The 20,341-nt window shown below is 47.6% G+C and overlaps 1 protein-coding gene and 1 non-coding gene across 2 annotated transcripts; both read right to left on the bottom strand.

Annotated features, from left to right (window-relative positions):
• Positions 1 to 2,339: 2,339 nt before the first annotated feature.
• On the bottom strand, positions 2,340 to 2,480 carry LOC123433786. The gene has a single exon (XR_006625098.1). It is a non-coding gene; the product is annotated as a small nucleolar RNA Z247 (small nucleolar RNA).
• A 10,187-nt stretch (positions 2,481 to 12,667) lies between these two features.
• Positions 12,668 to 19,810, bottom strand: LOC123427098 (probable serine incorporator). Its single transcript, XM_045111054.1, has 6 exons — positions 19,525 to 19,810; positions 15,691 to 15,930; positions 14,641 to 14,752; positions 14,390 to 14,564; positions 13,465 to 13,705; positions 12,668 to 13,379 (listed from the first exon to the last, which is right to left on the bottom strand). Exons 1-6 carry the CDS (start codon positions 19,706 to 19,708, stop codon positions 13,078 to 13,080), a joined length of 1,254 nt encoding a protein of 417 aa, XP_044966989.1. The 5' UTR covers positions 19,709 to 19,810; the 3' UTR covers positions 12,668 to 13,077.
• Positions 19,811 to 20,341: the final 531 nt, after the last annotated feature.

A 20,341-nucleotide genomic window follows, 5' to 3' on the forward strand; every position in this document is an offset into this window, starting at 1 on the left:
CCGCAAGCCCCCACTCCGCCACCAGGGGGAGACGGCGGTGGGCAGGCTTGTGGCCTCCCTGGCCACCCCCTCACCTAGGTTTTTTACCTATAAATTCCCAAATATTCCGCAAAAAAATCAGGGGAGCCTCGAAAATACTTTTCCACCGTCGCAAGCTTCCGTTTCCGCGAGATCTCATCTGGAGACCCTTCCCGGCACCCTGCCGGAAAGGGACTTTGGAGTTGGAGGGCTTCTTCATCATCATCATCGCCCCTCCAATGACTCGTGAGTAGTTCACGTCAGACCTGGTCCGTAGTTAGTAGCTAGATGGCTTCTTCTCTCTCTTGGATCTTCAATACAAAGTTGTCCATGATCTTCATGGAGATCTATCCGATGTAATCTTCTTTGGCGGTGTGTTTGTCGAGATCCAATGAATTGTGGACTTGTGATCAGATTATCTATGATATATATTTGAGTCTTTGCTGATTTATTATATGCATGATTTGATATCCTTGTAAGTCTCCCCGAGTCTTGGGTTTTTTTTGGCCAACTAGATCTATGATTCTTGCAAAGGGAGAAGTGCTTGGTTTTGGGTTCTGCCATGTGGTGACCTTTCCCAGTGGCAGTAGGGGCAGCAAGGCACACATCAAGCAGTTGCCATCAAGGGTAAAAAGATGGGGTTTTTATCATTGGTTCGAGATTATCCCTCTACATCATGTCATCTTGCTTAAGGTGTTACTCTGTTCTTATGGACTTAATACACTAGATGCATGCTGGATAGCGGCCGACGTGTAGAGTAATAGTAGTAGATGCAGACAGTATCGGTCTACTTGTTTCGGACGTGATGCCTATAGAAATAATCATTGCATAGATATCGTCACGACTCTGCACAGTTCTATCAATTGCTCGTTAGTAATTTGTTCACCCACCGTCTACTTGCTTTCATGAGAGAAGCCACTAGTAAACACTACGGCCCCCGGGTCTATTCACATCCATCGTTTACATCTCCACTTTTACTTTGCTTTGTTACTTTGTTGCTTTCAGTTCTCACTTGGCAAACAATCTATAAGGGATTGACAACCCCTTCATAGCGTTGGGTGCAAGATTTTGTGTTTGTGCAGGATCTTGCGATACTCTTCCGCTGGATTGATACCTTGGTTCACAAACTGAGGGAAATACTTACCGTCGTTGTGCTACATCACCCTTTCCGCTTCGAGGGAACACCAACGCAAGGCTCCAAGGCCACGGCGGAAATCCTTTGCATACTTGCCTAAGAAGTCCCTTAAGGCGTAGCCGTAGCTGAAGGATTCCTGGTGCCGTCGACACAACTATTTCTCGCGCCGTTGCAAGGGATACACAGCAAACATCACTATCCAGCATGCATTCAGTGTATTGAGTTCATGACGAATAGAGTAACGCCTTAAGCAAGATGACATGATGTAGAGGGATAAACTCAAACCAATGATGAAAGCCCCATCTTTTTACCCTTGATGGCAACAACATGATGCGTGCCTTGCTATCCCTTCTGTCACTGGGAGAGGTCACCGCACGGTATAAACCCAAAGCCAAGCACTTCTCCCATTGAAAGAATCATAGATCAAGTTGGCCAAACAAACCCCACAACTCGAAGAGAATTACAAGGATATGAAAGCATGCATATAAGAGATCAGAAGAAACTCAAATAAGATTCATAGATAATCTGATCATAAATCCACAATTCATCGGATCTCGACAAACACACTTCAAAGAAGATTACATCGGATAGATCTCCATGAAGATCATGGAGAACTTTGTATTGAAGATCCAAGAGAGAGAAGAAGCCATCAAGATACTAGCTATGGACCTCAAGGTTTATGGTGAACTACTCACGCATCATCGGAGAGGTCATGGTGTTGATGGAGAAGCCCTCCGTATCCGAATCCCCCCTACGGCAGGGCACCAGAACATGCCCCAGATGGGATATTGTGGAGACAGAAGCTTGCGGCGGTGGAAAAGTATTTTCGTGGATCTCTCACGCAGTTTTGGAATTTTTCTGAACTTATAGGCAGAATAGGTAGGGCAGACGAGCCACAGGGGGCCCACAAGCCTGCTAGGTGCGGCCCCCTACCTTGGTTCTCAAGTCTCGTGCGTATCTTCTGTTCTAGAAAAAATCTTTTCGGAAGTTTTATTCCGTTTGGACACCGTTTAAAATCCTCCTCTGAAAAGGGTCAAAAACAAGGAAAAAACAGGAACTGGCACTTGGCACTGAGTTAATAAGTTAGTCCCAAAAAAGATATAAAAGGCATACAAAACATCCAAAGTTTGACAAGATAATAGCATGGAACCATCAAAAATTATAGATACGTTGGAGACGTATCACGACTCTCGAAGTTGGTGAGCAGGGAGTAGAGCTCGTTGGGCTTGATGGCGACGGTCCTGGCGGAGACCGAGAAGACAAATGACATGTAGTCGAAGTCAAGGCCAGCAAGGATGTACGACACCATGTCGTCATCAGAGAGAGGCTTGCCGATGGCAGCCATCTCATCCCTGAGGGCCTTCATGTGACCAAGGTACTCGGAGATGGTGGAGTTCCCCTTCTTGGTGGTCGAGAGGGCTATCCTCGTGTTGACGATGGCCGCCTGCGTCTGGGAGATGAGGATCTCCGTAATGACAGTCCATGTTGCTGACGTGGTGATGCAGTTTGCGATCTAAACCATCACAGGAGGTGAGATGGAATTGAAAATAAGACTCCGAACCTGAGAGTCACGAGCCCTATCGATCTCATATGATGGGTTGGGCACATCAGTGGGCTTGTCGTCCTTGTCGACGAGCTTGGGTGTTGGTTCCTCCCTCTTAGGGTTGAGGTAAGAGACTAATTGGGCGCCACGAATGGTGGCCAGGGCTTGCGCACGCCAGACGTTGAAGTTGGAGCGGTGAAGCTTTTCAACGATGGGTATGAGGACGGGTGCAGCGGCGGCGGAGGAGCTAGAGGAAGACATGGCGGCGCAAGGGAGATGTTCTAGAGGAACTAGGCTCTGAATACCATGTAAAGTTTGGTTTAAGCGTATGCCTTAGCAGAGACGCACTACGTGTTATATATAGCACAGAAGGGTTACAAGATCTGGTTGTTGGATGGTTGTTAGATTCATCTCCAAGTAATATCTATACAAAGAGATAGAGATCAATCTTAACCTCCTAACCACCAGGATTACATAACACATGCCGACACTTTGGAGTGACTCTTTGTTGCACATTTTGCTCGCTTTTTCCACTTGTTATCTTGTTGTTTTATTTATTCATATTATAAAAATCTATTTCTACTATCCATACTACACTTGTATCACCATCTCTTTGTCGAATTAGTGCACCTATACAATTTTCCATTGTATTGGGTGTGTTAGGGACACAAGAGATTTCTTATATTTGATTGCAAGGTTGTTTGGGAGAGACCATATTCATCCTACACCCCCCATGGACTGATAAACCTTAGGTCATCCACTTGAGGGAAAATTATTATTTTCCTACAAAACTCTGCACTTGGATGCCCAACAACATCTACAAGAATAAAGTTGTGTAGTAGACATCAGAAGTGCACGTGGAGGCAGAGCAGATGTGACATGTCCTTCATGGTGGCTAGGGTTGTGTGACACCTCCAATATATAGTTGCAACCGAGCGGAGAGACGTGGGTTGGACACATGTCCGAGTCTGCAACAACCCAGAATCTGACATCTCACATCATGGCTTGTTTGTCGAGGATTGTCCATTCCTGACCGGAAAAAATTAAGCGCAAGCACACGAGTGTCATAGGTCTGAGCTCGGCTCGGCTCATCCACGAAACACGGGGAGGGTGCGAGGTGAGCGACGGAGGAGGAGCACACGAGAACCACTTCTCTTCTCAAGCTTCAGTAGTATGTGGAAGAAGAACCATTATAAAAAGGTCTAACTCTTTCTTCAAATCCGGAGTGGCACTAAACTTCCACCACCTAACTTGCCATGACAAGTACATGGAACCTTAGAGATTTTTCCAAAAATTGTTGGATGGGCCTAGGGCCCCACCCCATATTTCATCAGATTCTAAATGGACGAGGTTGATAAGCGAATCCTAAACTCTAAACTCTTGGACCGCATAATACGGAACTGCGATAATTTTCAACTCCTTCCGGGTTCTCATCATACATGAACTTTCTCACAGTCCACATCTCACAACATATTTATTTTCACAATCCATATCTCAACCAAACGGAACCTAATACCAAACTGGGATACGAGTTCAAATTTGCCGGAGGAGTTAAAAAATTCACCGGAGGGGGAGGAGAGTTTCTCCCACCTGAATTTATTGATCGAAGCGGGCCAAAATTCCAAATGTTGAGGGGGGAGGGCACATGCACCCCCAACGAACCGGAGAAAAATAGAATCCCGAGTGACCCCTACCCAAGAGGTGCTCTAGTCGACAGAATATATAGTCGGGTGGCCACGTCGTGGCGTCGCCCCTGAGGTAGACGACCCCGTCAGAGAGATAGATTGAGCGAATAATCGTTGCATTCCTTCTATTGTACACGATGGTTTAAATATACGAAGGTACATGCACTAAGCTAGGTTTGTTACAACTTACTGCACAGAATAAGAGGCGATCACGTCGTGCGTGGAGTCATGGGTGAGAGCGCGGGCGTGGGCGACGCGGTCACCATAGAAATCGGTCCAGGCGGTTTTCCTCCTCTGTGTGGGCTGCGGACGGGTTTCCACCCCCCCCCCCCCCCGTAGCCGAAGCACGGTGCTCGCCAACATTGAGGCTGGATCAGAAGTCGACAAACACACTGGTGGGCAAACCTTTGGTGAAGATGTCAGCGTACTGAGATACCGTCGGCACGTGAAGGACGCGGACTTCGCCAAGAGAGACGTGCTCCCGGATGAAGTGAAGGTCAATCTCCACGTGCTTGGTACACTGATACTGGACCAGGTTGCCTGACATGTACATGGCGGAGATGTTGTCGCAGTAGACGATGGTGGCGCGCGACGACGGTCGACGGAGCTCGAGGAGAAGTTGCCGAAGCCAGCTGGTCTCGGCAACCGCGTTGGCGAGTCCTCTGTACTCGGCCTCGGTGCTAGATCACGACACCGTGTTCTGGCGTTTCAAAGACCAACTCACCAGGTTGGAGCCGAGGTAGACAGCGAAGCCGGAGGTTGACTTGCGGGTGTGAGGGCACCCCGCCCAATAGGCGTCGTAGTAGGCCGTGAGGTCGCTGCTAGAGGAGCGGTAGAATTGGAGGCCGAGGTGAGCAGTGCCACGCACATAGCGAAGAATGCGCGTCACCATCTGATAATGGGCATCCCTGGGATCATGCGTGAAGAGGCAGCACTGCTGAACAGCATAGGAGAGATCCGGATGGGTAAGGGTGAGGTACTGGAGAGCGTCGACCAAACTGCGGTAGAGTGATGGATCATGGAAGCAAGAGCTGGCGGCAATGGATAGTTTGGCGGTGGTGTCGACTGGTGTGGACACAGGTTTGCAGTTCAGCATCCCTGCGCGATCTAGGATCTCGAGTGCATATTGTTCTTGCGAGAGGTGGAGGCCGGTGGTAGTATGGTGGACGTTGATGCCCAAAAAATTGTGAAGGGGTCCCATGTCCGTCATGGAGAACTCACGATGGAGGGAGGAAATTATGGACTATAGGAATGTGGGCGTGGTGGCGGTGAGGATGATATCATCTACGTAGAGAAGGAGATAGACGGTGTTAGGGCCACGATGAAGCGATAACAACGAGGAATCCGCTTTGGATTCATGAAATCCCAGGGACATCAGGTACGACGTGAAGCGAGTAAACCATGTGCGTGGTGCCTGCTTGAGCCCATAGAGCGATCAGTTGAGACTACAGACGTCCCATGGGTGCGAGGAGTCGATGAAGCCAGCTGGCTGCAAGCTGTAGACGATCTCGGCGAGATGCCTGTGAAGGAAGGCATTCTTGACGTCGAGTTGGTGGATGGGCCACGAGTTCCCGATGGCGAGACTGAGGATGGCGCGGATCTTGGAAGGCTTGACGACGGGGCTGAACGTCTCCCCGTAGTCGACGCCAGCCTGCTGCGTGAAACTGCGAAGTACCCATCGAGCCTTGTACCGCGCCAGAGAGCCGTCGGGGTGGAACTTGTGGTGAAAAATCCACTTGCCGCTCACCACATTAGCACCAACAGGACGAGAAACCAACAACCAAGTGTCATTCCGCAACAGCGCACAGTACTCTTCTAGCATAGCGTTGGCCCAATTCAGATCATGTAGTGTGACGCAATAGGAGGACGGTATAGGACTGATTGTGGTGGCGAAGAGACTGAGGTGTTGTTTGGGTAAAGAGAACCCAGATTTCCCACGAGTGCGCATGGTGTGCAGATTGCGCGGGGGTGGTACGGGAACGGCGTGTTGTGGGAGGCGAGGGGCGGCAACAGGTGGTGCGGGGGCCGCTGCATGGGAAGGTGGCACGGTATTGGCTGCATGGGGCGCCGGTGCGTGAGTGGCTGCAGAGGAGGTGGTGGGCGAAGCTGCCGCGGGAGAGGAGGCAGGAGCGGTGGGAGTGGGGTTGGCAGGGTAGGTAGGTGGGGCCGCGGGGCGAGCTGGCAGCACGGGATGGGTGAAGGCGTGTGCGCCCGATCCGGCTGGGTAGGTGGAGTGGAAGACGAGGTAGGCATGATCTGGGGATGTGCTAGGAGAGGAATCTGGTCAGGGGGACGGGCCAGTCGAGTAGGATTTTCTGTGGCGGTGGTGGCAAAAGGAAACGTGTGCTCATCAAATATCATGTGGTGGGAGATATAGACGCGACGGCTTTTTTTGTCGAGGCAGAGGTACCCCTTGTGCTTGAGGGGTAACCCAGGAGGACACAGGGGGTGGAGCGGGGCGCTAATTTGTGCGGCGTAAGATGGGTAAGGTTTGGGTAACAGAGGCACCCAAACACACAAAAGTGATTGTACGAAGGGTGCTGCTCATGGAGGAGGAAGTAGGGTGTGAGCTTACTAACCGCAGAGGAGGGACGGCGGTTGATGAGGTGGTTGGCGGTATGGAGAGCTTCGACCCAATATTCGGGTGGCATGTGGGCATGGACGAGAACAGTGCGGATCACGTCGTTTGTGGTGCGTAAGAGGTGTTCCGCCTCGCCATTCTGTGGAGAAGTATGAGGGCAGGAGAGGCGGAAGACAACACCCAGGCGGGAGAAGTGATCACGCAGGGAGTAGGAAAGGAATTCTCCACCATTATCGCACTGCACACACTTGACAGAAACGTTATACTGAGTGGAAACATAGGCAAAGAAGCGTTGGAGGGTGGCACTCGTGTCAGACTTGTTGCGCAAGGGGAAAACCCACGAGTAATGAGTAAAATCGTCTAAAACAACGAGGTAGTATTGGTAGCCTGAGAAAGAGCACACGGGAGATGTCCACAAATCGCAATGAATAAGTTGGAAAGGGGCAGTAGTACGAGAAGTAGATGTAGAAAATGGTAAACGCGTGTGCTTTCCAAGCTTACAAGAGCCACAAAGTGAGGGGCCTGGCATATCATTATTACATGAACCGAAGAAAGTATTTTCTAAAACGGAAAGGGAGGCACGACTGGGGTGGCCGAGCCGCAAGTGCCAAATGTCGCTATTACTAGAAACGGAAAACGCCAGAGGACCGCTAGGTTGTGGGAGGAACGGGTACAAGTTGTCGGCGCTATTGGACCTCATGGGAATCTTCCCCGTTGCCATGTCCTTCACAGAAAAGTCAAACGGGTCAAAAGACACAATACACCAATTATCACGAGTAAAACGACGAACAGAGATGAGGTTTTTTATAATTTGGGGAGAGATCAAGATGTCATTAAGGTGAAAGGGGTGGGGAGAAAGAGTGGTGGAACCGGTAGCAACAACATGAATCGATGAACCATTGCCAACGGTAATGGGAAGAGGACGATGCGATGAAGAGCAGATGAGTTTGGTGAGGTTACGTGAGGAGCCGGCGATGTGGCTAGTGGCGCCAGTGTCCATGAGCCACTCCGAGCTGCTGGGCGGTTGCTGCATCTGGAGGTTGGCGAAGGCGTGGGCCATCATGCCCTGTTGATCCACCTGGTACGCTTGCTGGGGCGCGGGTGGGCGTGGGCTGAGAACGCCTGCGGATTCGGCGGCACCCAGGGGGAGCGCCACGGCTACGGCAACGGTGCAGGGGAGCCCCAGGGAGCGAAGTAACCCAGCCACGGCTGCTGACTGGGAGGGGCGCGACCGGCGTGGGAGCTGGACGAGGCGCGTTGGGAGCCATGGCCACGTCCGCGGCCGCCGCGGTGGCGATCATGGAACGAGCCCCCGGAGGCGGGCGCCTTCCCCTTGTTAGATGGCGAGGGTGGTGGAGGAGATCGCCGGAGGAAGAACCAGCACCATGATGGACACCCAGCGCGGTGGCGCCGGCAGTCCGCTCGCGTTCGGTAATGCTGATTTCTTCCAGGATCAGCCGCGACCTGGCCTGCACGAAGGTGGGGAAGGGCTGCTGCATGGGCAGCAACGTGGCCATGGTGTGGAACCGCTGGTTGAGCCCACGGACAAGCTGCAGAGTGAGCGAACGGTCGGAGACCAGTTCGCCAACGTCAGCGAGGGCAGTGGCGAGTTGCTGGAGACGACGGCAGTACTAGGCCACGGTCATGTCGCCCTGGACCGTGGCGCGGAACTCAGCGCTGATGTGCACAACGCGGTCGGCGGCGTTGTCACGGAAGAAGACCTCCAGCTGCCGTCAGAGATGATACGCCGTGGACTCGGGCGACTGGATCACGTCGTAGAGCTCATGATGAGAGTGCGGGAACCTGAACGTCTGATACCAAGATAGATTGAGGGAATAATCGTTGCATTCCTTCTGTTGTACACGATAGTTTAAATATACAGAGGTACAGGCACTAAGCTAGGTTTGTTACAACTGACTGTACAGAATAAGAGGCGATCACGCCGTGCGTGGAGTCGAGGGCGAGAGCGCGGGCGTGGGCACCGTGATCACCGCGAGCGTGGGCGACGCGGTCACCGTAGGAATCGGTCCAGGCGGTTGTCCTCCTGTGTGTGGTGGGCCGCGGTCGGGTTTCCAACACACAGAGCCGCGTCTTCTCGGCAGCAGCTCGACACGCGACCCAAGGAGGGTTCCTGCCGCTGGAAGACCATTGTGTTTCGGTGTTTCCAGAGCTGCCAACGGCACAGGAAGACGAACTCCACACGCGACCGAACCACGGAGGCAGCCGTCGTGGCGAGGGCAGCCAGCTCCTCCACAGAGGCGTGAGGGACAGACCACACGTCGGGTTCACCGCGAAAGGACAGGCAAAAAGCAGGTGGTCAACAGTCTCCATGACCGCGGTGCGCAGAGAGCAACCGGCATCCTCAGCGGCAATGATGCTCTTCCTCGCGAGGACGTCACACGTGGTGCTCTAAAAAAATTGTGTGTTTCCTCAGTACCGCCTTTTCCTGGTTGAAGCTTCGTTCCAACATAAGGGGCATGTTTGTTTCATGACTAACTTTACCACAACTAACCTTAGGCAAAGTGTGGCTGTCACAAAAAGTATGGCTAACAAAATAAACACCGCAAGTGTGACAAGATTTGGCAAAAAAATTAAATGTATGACATGTGGACCATATAACTAGAAAAGTGTGGCAAGCCACAAGTGTGACAATGAACCAAACACATGTCTAAGGTATTGTGACATGACTAAGGTTAGGCGTGGCAACTTAGGCTGGAAATCAAACAGCCCCAAGATGTTCCTTTCCTTCACTATAAAACTCCCGTTTTCTTTTCACACGGCACATCAAGTCAAGAGAGGGAGGGAGAATACGGGCACAATAATCTTGAAGATGGGCATTTCTTTTCCCCTCGATTTGGTTTCCTGTTGGATCGTCAAGATTCCCCCTTCCCGGACCCTGTCGGTGGACGTACGTCCGAATAAACAGAGACCAAACATTCCACGGTCCACACGCGCATATCCCATTTTGGCGCGAAAGCGGCTGAGAGCCAGAGCCCAGAGCCGTTGAAGATAGGCTTGTGTGTCACCGTTAGTCCACCGCCCCGGTCTCCACGGTCCCTTGTCTGCCAAGAAAGGAGCGGCCAAGTCGTATCGATGCAACGACTCCGATTCCGATAGATCGTGGAGTGAGTCGTACAAAAGCCAGCTCCCCTTCTAGAAGCAGACGCATGCTCCTTTATTTCGAAAAAGTCGCTTCACCCAATCCTCGTCCAGTGCGTACTCCTTTTGTTGCACGAGCGCAGCAGACTTTTTGTGGCTCACTGGCTGACACAAGCAAAAGGTTGTCATGAAAAAGTGCAAAAGCCAACTACTCCGTTGTTCCATAGTCAACTTACATAGCCTGATGGCCAAATGCGCAGTTGTATGTAGATTTAGACGCGATTTAGACTGTGTCACTCTATGGTATACCCGACCCCTCATTATTGTACTCTCTGTATTTAAATAATTATAGTTGAAAAAAACTAAATTAGTTTTCTCAACTACTCTTTTCGTTTTTAAATATAATTTTTTTTAAAGTTCGACTAATGAACTACATACGGATGTATATAGACATATTTTAAGATATAGATTCACTCATTTTACTTGTATATAGTCTTTTAATAAAATCTTTAAAAAAATTATATTTAAAAACGAAAAGAATACAATTATTTAAATACAGAGTAGCTGATTGTTGGGCACGTTCAATCACGCAGGTAGGTCAGAGACGCAAGCGCCTCCGGGATCACTCGTGGAGCCGATGGGAGGACAGGTCTACTCATTCAAGTTGAGTCAGGCGAGCAAGCTGCAGGAAAATCGTCCTCGTGAAGACATTGAGCATCGTTCCTTTGTACGTGATTGCCCAGCTAATTATGAAAACCGGGCAAAAAGCCATCACAATCAGCGAGTAGCACACATAAGCCCAACTCCACCGCGCGATCCTAAACGGACGTCTGATTTGGTCGGATTTTGTTTGTTTGGAGCGGTAATGGGTTTGTCCATGTCTGCTTCTGTTCGTTGGGTCGTGCATGCATCCCAAATCATGTCCGTGTTGGACCTGATTAAAATAGCAAAACTTAAATAAAAAGTAAATAAACACAGTTAAAAAAAACTTAAAACATAACATTAAGGGACACGGCCACAAAACGGCCCAGTTTCAGCATCGTTGACATAATTAACATAAAAAAAAACGCCCCTCGATGCCGCGGGCACCGGTGTCTCGTCGTCGCTGACGAGGTCGACGTAGGCCGGCGGCGTCCAAAGGTGGACCGGCGGTTCGTGGTGCGCGGGGATGGGCTGGAAGCTGGCAGGTGCCTGCAGCACCTCCTCCCGTGCGCGAGGCGTCCTGCTCCGGTGACCGCGACGGCGTGGGGCACCAGTTCACGCCCCCCACTTCATGCACCATCTCCGATGCCGTGCACGACCAGCTCCACTGCTGGCCCACCAGATCCGGAGGGAACACGGCCACCGGGGCGTCCTCCATCACCTCCTCCTCCATCAGCTCCGGGATGGCGACGTCGCCGGCCGCAGAGAGGGCCATCTCGTCCTCTAGGCCCGGCCATTGGCGTTCATCATGTGTGCAGCATGGAGTCCTCCATGACACGCTGCATGAGCCGGGCCTCCTCCTGCGCTGTCATGCGAGGAGGTGGAGGTGGTGACGGAGACGGGGAAGGCGACGGTGTGGGCGTGAGGCCACGCACCCGTGTACGCCCGCGCACCTCTCGTGCCCGCCGCGGCCCCGACACCGTGTCGGCGAAGTACGAGGCGCGTCGCACGTCATGCTCGTCGCCGAGTCACGTGTCCCAGAGGGTGGAGTCGGCGGCGTACCTATCGTCGTAGTATAGGTAGTCGAGAGGAAGCGACGTCGCTCGATCTCGTCGCGGCGCGCACGGCCGCTCGTCGGCACCGGCGGGATCGGGACCCAATCGGCGGAGAGGTACCAGTTGTTGGGGAGGTGAACGTCGCTCCACGGGACCGGTGTCCTCGTCTCCGAGTAGCGCCGGCATACCTCAGCGTTGAGGTACTGCCGGTCGCGCTGGCCAGCGGGCCTAGGCTCGATGGCAAAGGGAGCAGGCGCGGAGGCCCGGCGCGGTGGCGATGCGACCTCCTCCTTCACGGAGCCGCGACGGTGTCCCGACGAGGAGCCAGCCTCGCGGTCATGCTTTCCCTTGTGGCCGTAGTTCCAGAGCCTCATGGCCGCGAGGCGGCCAGCCGGCGAGTTCGAGGCTAGGGTTTGTGTGTCGGGTTTCGAGGAGGCCGCGGGGTGTAGTGGAAAGTGTGGACGACAACCGGTCCATGGCTTCCTCATTTAAGAAGGATCGCGACCGTTCCCTGGGCGGATGACAGACGGGCCTGACCGCTCGTGCACATTGATGTGGGTGGGTGGGAGGTAGGTGGCCGCCTGCCACGCGGTCCCCACGCGGACGAGCGAGCGCTCGTTTGCTGTTCGCCGCGACCCTAACCCCGCGTAAGTTTGCGTTCGAAATGGGTTGTCCCGGACACAAAACAGACAAGATGGGCCCAGACCGTCTCGCGCTGGACCGACCAGTTTGTTCCTTTTACCCCAAACGAACGGGGCCAGACAGGATGGGGTCACGCGATGAAGTTGGCCTAAGATACCCCATACATCACTCCTAAGAGGGTCTCACCGAGACGGCACATAGATGTCATCGTCATCACTACTCCCTAAAAGGCATCATCGTCATCCCTAAACCCTGAGCAAAATAACATAAGCAAAGTTGGATGCCCCCAAACATTTTCATTCAGACGATATCCCCATTTTGCATGCATCATGAGAGCGACCAATGCTAACTTCAAAGTATTACTTACATACATAGCAACTGATTTCACAATTACTCCCTCTGTTCCTAAATATAAGTCTTTTAAGAGTTCTCACTAGAAAACTATATACGGATGTATATAGACATACATTAAAGTATAGATTTGCTTATTTTGCTCCGTATATAGTCCCCAGTGAAATCTTTAAAAAGGCTTATATTTAGGAACGGAGGTAGTACAACCTAGTAGATACTTTCAAAGGCAACAAGTATGTTGGACATATATACACACATGTATTTTGCTAGCTCTTTCAAAGCAGACCATTTCATGAATAATCTGCGATGAACTGCAACGGACAGGCTCATGAGAAATCCCGGTCAGGAAAGAGCAGCGGAGCAACAAGGGTCCAGATGTACAGCGCTGCAGTAGACCACTCCGTGCAGATGCGCACCCAGACGGTCGTCCATCCGACATCCATCAGTTCCGACCTCTCTGAAGTGGCGCTTGTCCAGCCCGTCAGAAGCATGGCCGAGTACATGCTCGCCAGGGCGAATATAAGGTGGAAGAAGGTGTAAGAATAGCTCACGGGGCGCGCCTCACTTCCCTCGCTGCTGCCTTTCCCCTCCTCCACATTGGCATCACCGAGCAAAGGGTTCCTCGCACCTGTTGCATCGTCGATCAGCATGTGTAAGACAGGCATAAGGGCACTACAGTATTTCATATACTGTAACTGGAAGAACATTCTTACCAGATCTAGGAGACGACGGTGGCGAAAGGAAAGTAGTGGAAGATCCAGCACGAACGGCAGAGTAGACTACAGAGAGCACGGTGGTGAGCATCCCAAGGACAAGGGCGCTCATCGAGACCTGCTTAGAGTGCATGTGAAGCCCGTTGCACGCATAGTCATATGGTTCACTCGACAGACTAGTGTAGCACAGGTATGCACAGTAAACAGAAATGACTGAGGCAGGCATAACGCTCCCATTGACCTGGACAAGGAAACAGCATTACATATGAACAGAAAAGTACAAAAGTATTTCTTCAAGTACCAATACTAAACTAAATACGTGACACTAGCTTTGACTCAAATGTGGAGAACAAACATACGGTAGAAGCACATTTTGTGTTCAATGGGAGAATTACTAGACATTTTCAGAGGTGTTAACCCCCCCCCCCCCCCCCCCCTCTCTCTTTTAGTCTGCGTTGCTAAAAAAATGATGTCCACATGAAGATGGCACATAAAGCAAACAACAAAAATCAGTTTCATTTTCTTGTACTACGCAATGAAGGTTTCCAAACCACAAGAAAATATCACGCGACAATGATTTCTAAACTAGTTGTGCAATTCCATTGACTAGTACTTCTATGTTACTCCCTCCATTCTGAATTATATGTTCTAACTTTTCTCGAAATCAGATGTATATAGACGCATTTTAGTGTGTCTGTTCACTCATTTCAGTCTGTATGTAGTCCATATTGAAATATCCAAAACGTCTTACAATTCTGAACATAGGAGACAGTTGTTAAGCTTCAATCTGGTCACACCTAAATGGACCAATTTATGCATCAACCCTACAACCCTCCCCTAATTTTCATCCCGAACTCCACCAGTCGGTATATCCAGAGAGAAAGTACTATGTCACCTCAGTTCAAAAAAAAAAGTAGTATGTCACCTGGGGGTGCAAAGCAATTATTGCAAATGCAAAAGCAAGAATCATTGTCAAGACAATAAAGAACACATTGAGACCACAATCATGATCAGAGGGATTGAACCACATGAAGAGCACACCGGAGAAGGCAAAGGTGGAGAGATAGCAAATCACAGTCACCACCAACAAAGCTATTTCCCTGAACATTACATAAGATGACAGAATCAGTGATAGGAACAACACAAGCAATACTAGCCGATGCATGCCGCACTCACCACTTTTGCTCATCCTTCTCAACCCAAGAGTCATTCCAATTATTTGTGAAGTCTAAAAGCATCACAACTTGTACCAGAAGGAACAAGCCAGATCCAAACTTTGACAATATCTCTGCAAAGAAAAATCCCAGAGCCTCAATAAACATGCTATATGTAACCGGTTCATCAGGGATCTGGAATAGGGTATATATAGCACAAACTGTCAATTAGCTGCCGCAACCATCAACCTCTTTGATTTTGATATAAAACCAAAATTAAAATTAAAATTGAGGTGGTACTCCTCAACGTGGTCTTGTCTATATGAAGTTCTCTACCAAAATTCAGTCAGTTGTCAAATTATGTAACCGAAATCTGCATGTGGTATTATATGCCCCTAGTTCATCCAAACCTGTGTAGTAAGGAAGTTCTCCAAGAATTACAGGATGCAGGTCATATTAACATAAGTGCACATTAGCTTGTCCAACCCCCATAGATTTTTAGGAACTCCTTGATTGTATGGTTTAAGTCACGTGGTTAGAGGACTAAAGAACCAAACACCATTTGAGTTACAGTCTTGCTACCCGAGGTGAAGTTATCCCAATAGCATATGTGTGCTGGTTTCTGGAATGAAAGATTAACCTATTTCACCCAGACTCACTGGTAAGGCCATTAAGCCCATATAATTTTCACTGGTTCACAGCCTACGAAGATCCCCAGTCTATGGAAACAACTACACAATAAACAAAAGCCCTAACTACAATATGTTTATGCTCCCAGATTTGCAATTCCTGTGTGAAACTTGCAGTTGCTGAAGCTTGATAAGATCACTGAATCTTAATCCATGATAGAATCTTCATCCTGTGTAGACTCTAAACACTAAAGTTCAAAGTAAATTCTTGCTAAGTTGAAATTAGTTATTAGTCTCTAGAGCACACCCCCAACCGAGCAACCGACCAAGGGAAAACACACATAAACATGATCAAGTTTTTTTTTTTTTGAGGAAGAAAAATGATCAAGATTGCTATGCAAATAAAAACAATATATGATATGAACAGCAAATAAAGAGCTTACCATAAACACTAACTACAATGTTCGGTACAAAGAACATAAGAACAACAAGAACAACCCAGATAGCAAACTTTGCAATCCAACCACCATGGTGCCATGCGTCTCGCCGATCGTTCTGGTCTTTGACACCAATCATCGTGAGAGCAAATATTGCAAAAAACAGGAAATTGCCCAAGCTGAGACGAAGAACGGCATTCATTTGAAACCATTCTTCTGGTGGCGTATGATCGAACGTATTTATCCCTGGAAAAGTGGAAATACCAATTTCACAAGACAATAAACTGTACTCAATAAACGGGTATACAACAGGTATGTGTTGAGTATTCAGATAACGCAAACACTCCCAAGAAGGAAACACAGTTATGTGGATTGATCTGGCCAACTAATGGATTTAAGCACAATCAGGGCCTAACTTCCCCTCCAATTAGATGATGGGGCAAGATGCTCTAGATCCACAAAATCTGTGTTTTTTGTATTAGTATAGACTAGGGCACTTATATGATCCTGAAACTAATGTCTCAATGGTCCTTCTCTGATATACTTCTTGTAACCCTTATATGCAACCAGCCATGGATCCCACCAGAGTTTGCTCCATTATACATATCCAATGTAACCCTTTCCACGTTTGTGACTGCATATCTTTCTTATGCGCTAAGTGAACTACTCCATGTACCAAGCGTACAGATCCTTCATCACACATTTCCCTTGCCAAACACCGACGTTTGACATTGTGCGCACAGAGGCTATTCCCAGCCGTCATACAATGCTCCGAACAACTGGGGATTTTGGGAACTAATCTGTTGTTGTTTTACAGGGGGGACTAATCTGTTTATTTCTTGATGATTTCCTAGTCAAGCTGCCTCTTCTTTTATACTCCTAGAATACAACTTGAAGTAGAATATTAACCTGACGACTAGAGAATACATTGCTCAACTGATACATTGAATCAGGGCCTCTGCTGATTTGTTTCCTAAGTAGTCCGGTTATTAGAACTAAGCATTGACTGGTTGATCTAGCCAACTGCCGTATGGGGTTTAGCCCCAAAACGCCTATGTAACAAGGGCATCATAACAACGAAGTTCAGGGTACCCCATCAAATGAATAAATAACAAACATCAAGAATTTTGGTTGCCAAAAATAAGTTTCGAACATAATCAAGGGATTACACTCAGTAACAGAACATAGAACTTTGAACAGAACTAAGATGGTTTTGACCTTGGATGTTTAATGGACGGACACAGCACACATTAGACCTTTTGAGTGTAATACTACACAGGTATGAATTACCTACTGATCACATAAAATCATAAACTTATAATTTACATGAACATAAATCTGTAAACTGGTTGTCTTGGATGGTAGTCCCACCGACCAGTGGCGAAGCCACGTAGAGAGGAGTGTGGTCAATTGACCAGACAGGTTTTTGACAAATCCTTTGTACACAAGTATAAATCATGTATTTCTTTTTATAAATTTTGTGAAAACATATGTATTTGACATCACATATTTGAAATGACATCACAGACTTTTGATCCTTGCACCGCCACTGCCACCGACTCCTTAGATGGTACTCCCTCCGACTCCAAAAAGATGTAGTTTGACAGTCCAAATTCATGCTTTGACCGTAAATCTTATCTTACCTACTAATAAAGCAAATAGTGCTTCTTCCGTACGTCATCCAAATTGCCCTTAAAGTTGACTAAAATTACCCACCAATGCCACCTATAAGTCATAAAAAACGTTTCAAACAGGAAAAATCTCTGGACTGGGCCGGCCCATGTAGGCACCTCCTATATTACGCTCTAGGCGTTGGAAAAATATGCAGCACACTTGTTTGGGCCGGCCCATGCGTGGGCGCCTGTTTTTTTAGTTTAGTTTTTTTATTTTTCTTTTCAGTTCCATTTTGTTTTTCTACTTTAAATAATTTAGAACTTCAAACAACTTTTCTCAATTTTAAAAAACTGAGAATTTCAAAATAAAATATTCAAAAAAATATATTTTTTTTTAGAATTCAAAAACTACTCAGGAGTTTTGAAAAAAATTTGCATATAAAAAAATGTTTAAACTTTGAGAAAATGTCCATAAAATAAAAAAGTCAACGATTTTAAACAAAAGTCCGTGTAAAAATCTTAAAAACAGTTCGTGCCTCTGTTTTTAGTCTCATTTTTTATTTTCATTTTTCTGTTCTATTTTTTAGTTTAAATAATTTAGAACTTTGAAAAACTTTTGCAATTTATAAAACTGGGAATGTTGAAATAAAAGTTTGAAGAAAAAATAAAATGTTTGTGAATTCAAAAAATGCTCAGGATTTTTGTAAAAATATTCGCATATTCAGAAAAATGTTCATAATTTTGAGAACAATGTTGGTGAAAACAATAAAAGTTCATGATTTAAAAAAAAGTTTGTGTGTTATTTTTTGAGTGCAATTGAAAAAAATGTTGCTAATTCAAAAAATGTTCATGCATTTCAAGAAATGTCCTAAAATTTTAAAGACATAATATGATCAGCACCATTGGAGATTATAATTGTTTTTTTCCCGTTGCAACGCACGGGTCCTTTTGCTAGTCTCTCTTACAATATTCAGTGAATGGCTACAAGATCGTAATCATGCCGAAGTGCTTTTGAGTACGGATCTAATGGTGTCTATTCTGTGTAACGTAAGTGACATATTATTTGACTAACTGATGGTCAAAGCACAAATTTATACAGCAAAACTATGCCTAATTTTTGGAGTCGGAGGGAGTACATAACTGTATAACGGGAGGATTACCATATGCGCGTAGAAACACGAATTCTCGGCAGTGGATACAAGACTGCAAGATGGTGTTTACCGGTATTACATACACATAATACAAATCCTAGGCAATCTAAAGTTCTCTAAATCATCTGGAAACACTTTAAAAATTTGTAAATCAACTATGATCTTCACATTGTAGTGAACAGGACCATTACTACATTTTCCTACTACAATCATTCTTCAACAAATTGCTATATGGCTATCCATCTAAGCCTAAGAGTCCGTGGCATAAACATAAGCATAAACACAGGCACAGTGAATAATGAACTAGAAACATGACAGTGTTTGGCTTTCTCCTGTCCACGAAAACACCAATAATTTCTTCAATGTTAACTATAAAATCATCTACAAATGGGCACGTTTCTTCGTTTGGAAACAAGAGAAAAACATCATATGCTATTGAACTAGAAACATGTATGATTATTTCTGCCAATGCTCAGGACTGAAAGTGAAAACCTTGTATATAATTTAACCCCAATAGCATATATAAGTGGGCCCTTTTCTTTATCTAACAACGACGAAAACCATGCACTAGTTAACAGTTATGAACTTACTATGTAGAAGTGAATAGAGTACCAAGAACTACCAAACACAACTTTGACATGCCAACTTTCATCCTTCTTCATTAAAACAATAATTAAAAAAGCACTATCATCGCCATACTGTGCCACAGTTTACACAAGGAGTAACTTTATTTTCTAATTCTATGCTATTCTGCAAGCAGGGACAGTACCACTCTTAAGTACTGTATTAACTAAATAGACATCGATATCCCAAAATTTCCTCTAATTTGGTATACCGTTCACATATGTGCGTGACTGCGTGCTGAGGAACGCAAAATGGATAAATCAGAGCACTAATTCGTAGGTATCCCAAAATCCCACAGATCATCACCACTAAGCTACCAAACCCTCAAAAATTTCGTCACGATCTCGCAACAGATGTTGCAACTACCGAGTGTCAGAGATATACCAGGGTACTAATCGCAACAAGGGCGGTCTCATCAGCGATTGAAAGAACGAAAAATAAGGAAATCATACATGGGATGTGCTGGAGGAGGGGCGCCGCGAACTGGCGGAGGAGGAAGGAGAGGATAAGGGAGGCCGCGAAAAGGCCGCAGTACGCGAGGCGGGCTGAACGGCGGGTGACGGACGCCGCCGCCGACGAGCAGAGGTTGCAGGCGCAGCCCGCGCAGGCGGACGCCAGGCACGACGCGCACCACATCTCCCTTTCTCCTTTTGTTCGTTCTGTGAAAAGAGTTCCCCTCTTGCTAACAGTGTGCCGGCTGACCGCTCTCCCCTTCCCTTTTCCTGTGAAGTGTGCGTAGCTATGGTTAACACATGTTTTGGTTAGGCTTATAAGCAAGGTATTCTGTCGAAGGTGCTTATCAGAAAATTCCACCTCACGGGCAGCAGAGACGTGCTTCTTTGGTTTTTCCTGCCGCCTCCTTAGGCCTTGTTCGATTGACAGGGATTTAGGAGGGGTTTGATTGGTATTGAAATGGATATAATCCCTTAGAGCAACTTTAACGGGTCGATTCAAACGGACGGCGATTTTGTCCGTTTGGGCTGGCTGTCCGTCCGGCGTCCGTCCTGTTTTAGATTTGGATCGGCACTGTGTCCAACGCGTCGACTCATATGTGTCGGCGTGGCCGCCCTATTTCAACAAATAGCTCATTTTTGAATTCAAACATATAGTTAAATAAAAAATAACATAGTTTCAACCGAACAAAATAGCATAGTTTTACAAGCCGAATAAAGAAGATACATCTATTGGTTGACAACATGAGCCCACATATGCTCAAACAAATCATTTTGCAGTTGCACGTGAGTTTCCCAATCACGCATGTCATGATGA

Source organism: Hordeum vulgare, chromosome 2H (genome assembly GCF_904849725.1).
Source record: "Hordeum vulgare subsp. vulgare chromosome 2H, MorexV3_pseudomolecules_assembly, whole genome shotgun sequence".
NCBI classification, from domain to species: Eukaryota; Viridiplantae; Streptophyta; class Magnoliopsida; order Poales; family Poaceae; genus Hordeum; species Hordeum vulgare.

Coding starts and splice junctions, on each gene's coding strand:
- LOC123427098 (XM_045111054.1), bottom strand. CDS start 19,708: ATGTGGTGCGCGTCGTGCCTGGCGTCCGCCTGCGCGGGCTGCGCCTGC. Junction 15,931..19,524: donor CCTCCTCCAGCACATCCCAT/GTATGATTTCCT, acceptor CCACTTTTCCAG/GGATAAATACGTTCGATCAT. Junction 14,565..14,640: donor GAGAAGGATGAGCAAAAGTG/GTGAGTGCGGCA, acceptor TGTAATGTTCAG/GGAAATAGCTTTGTTGGTGG.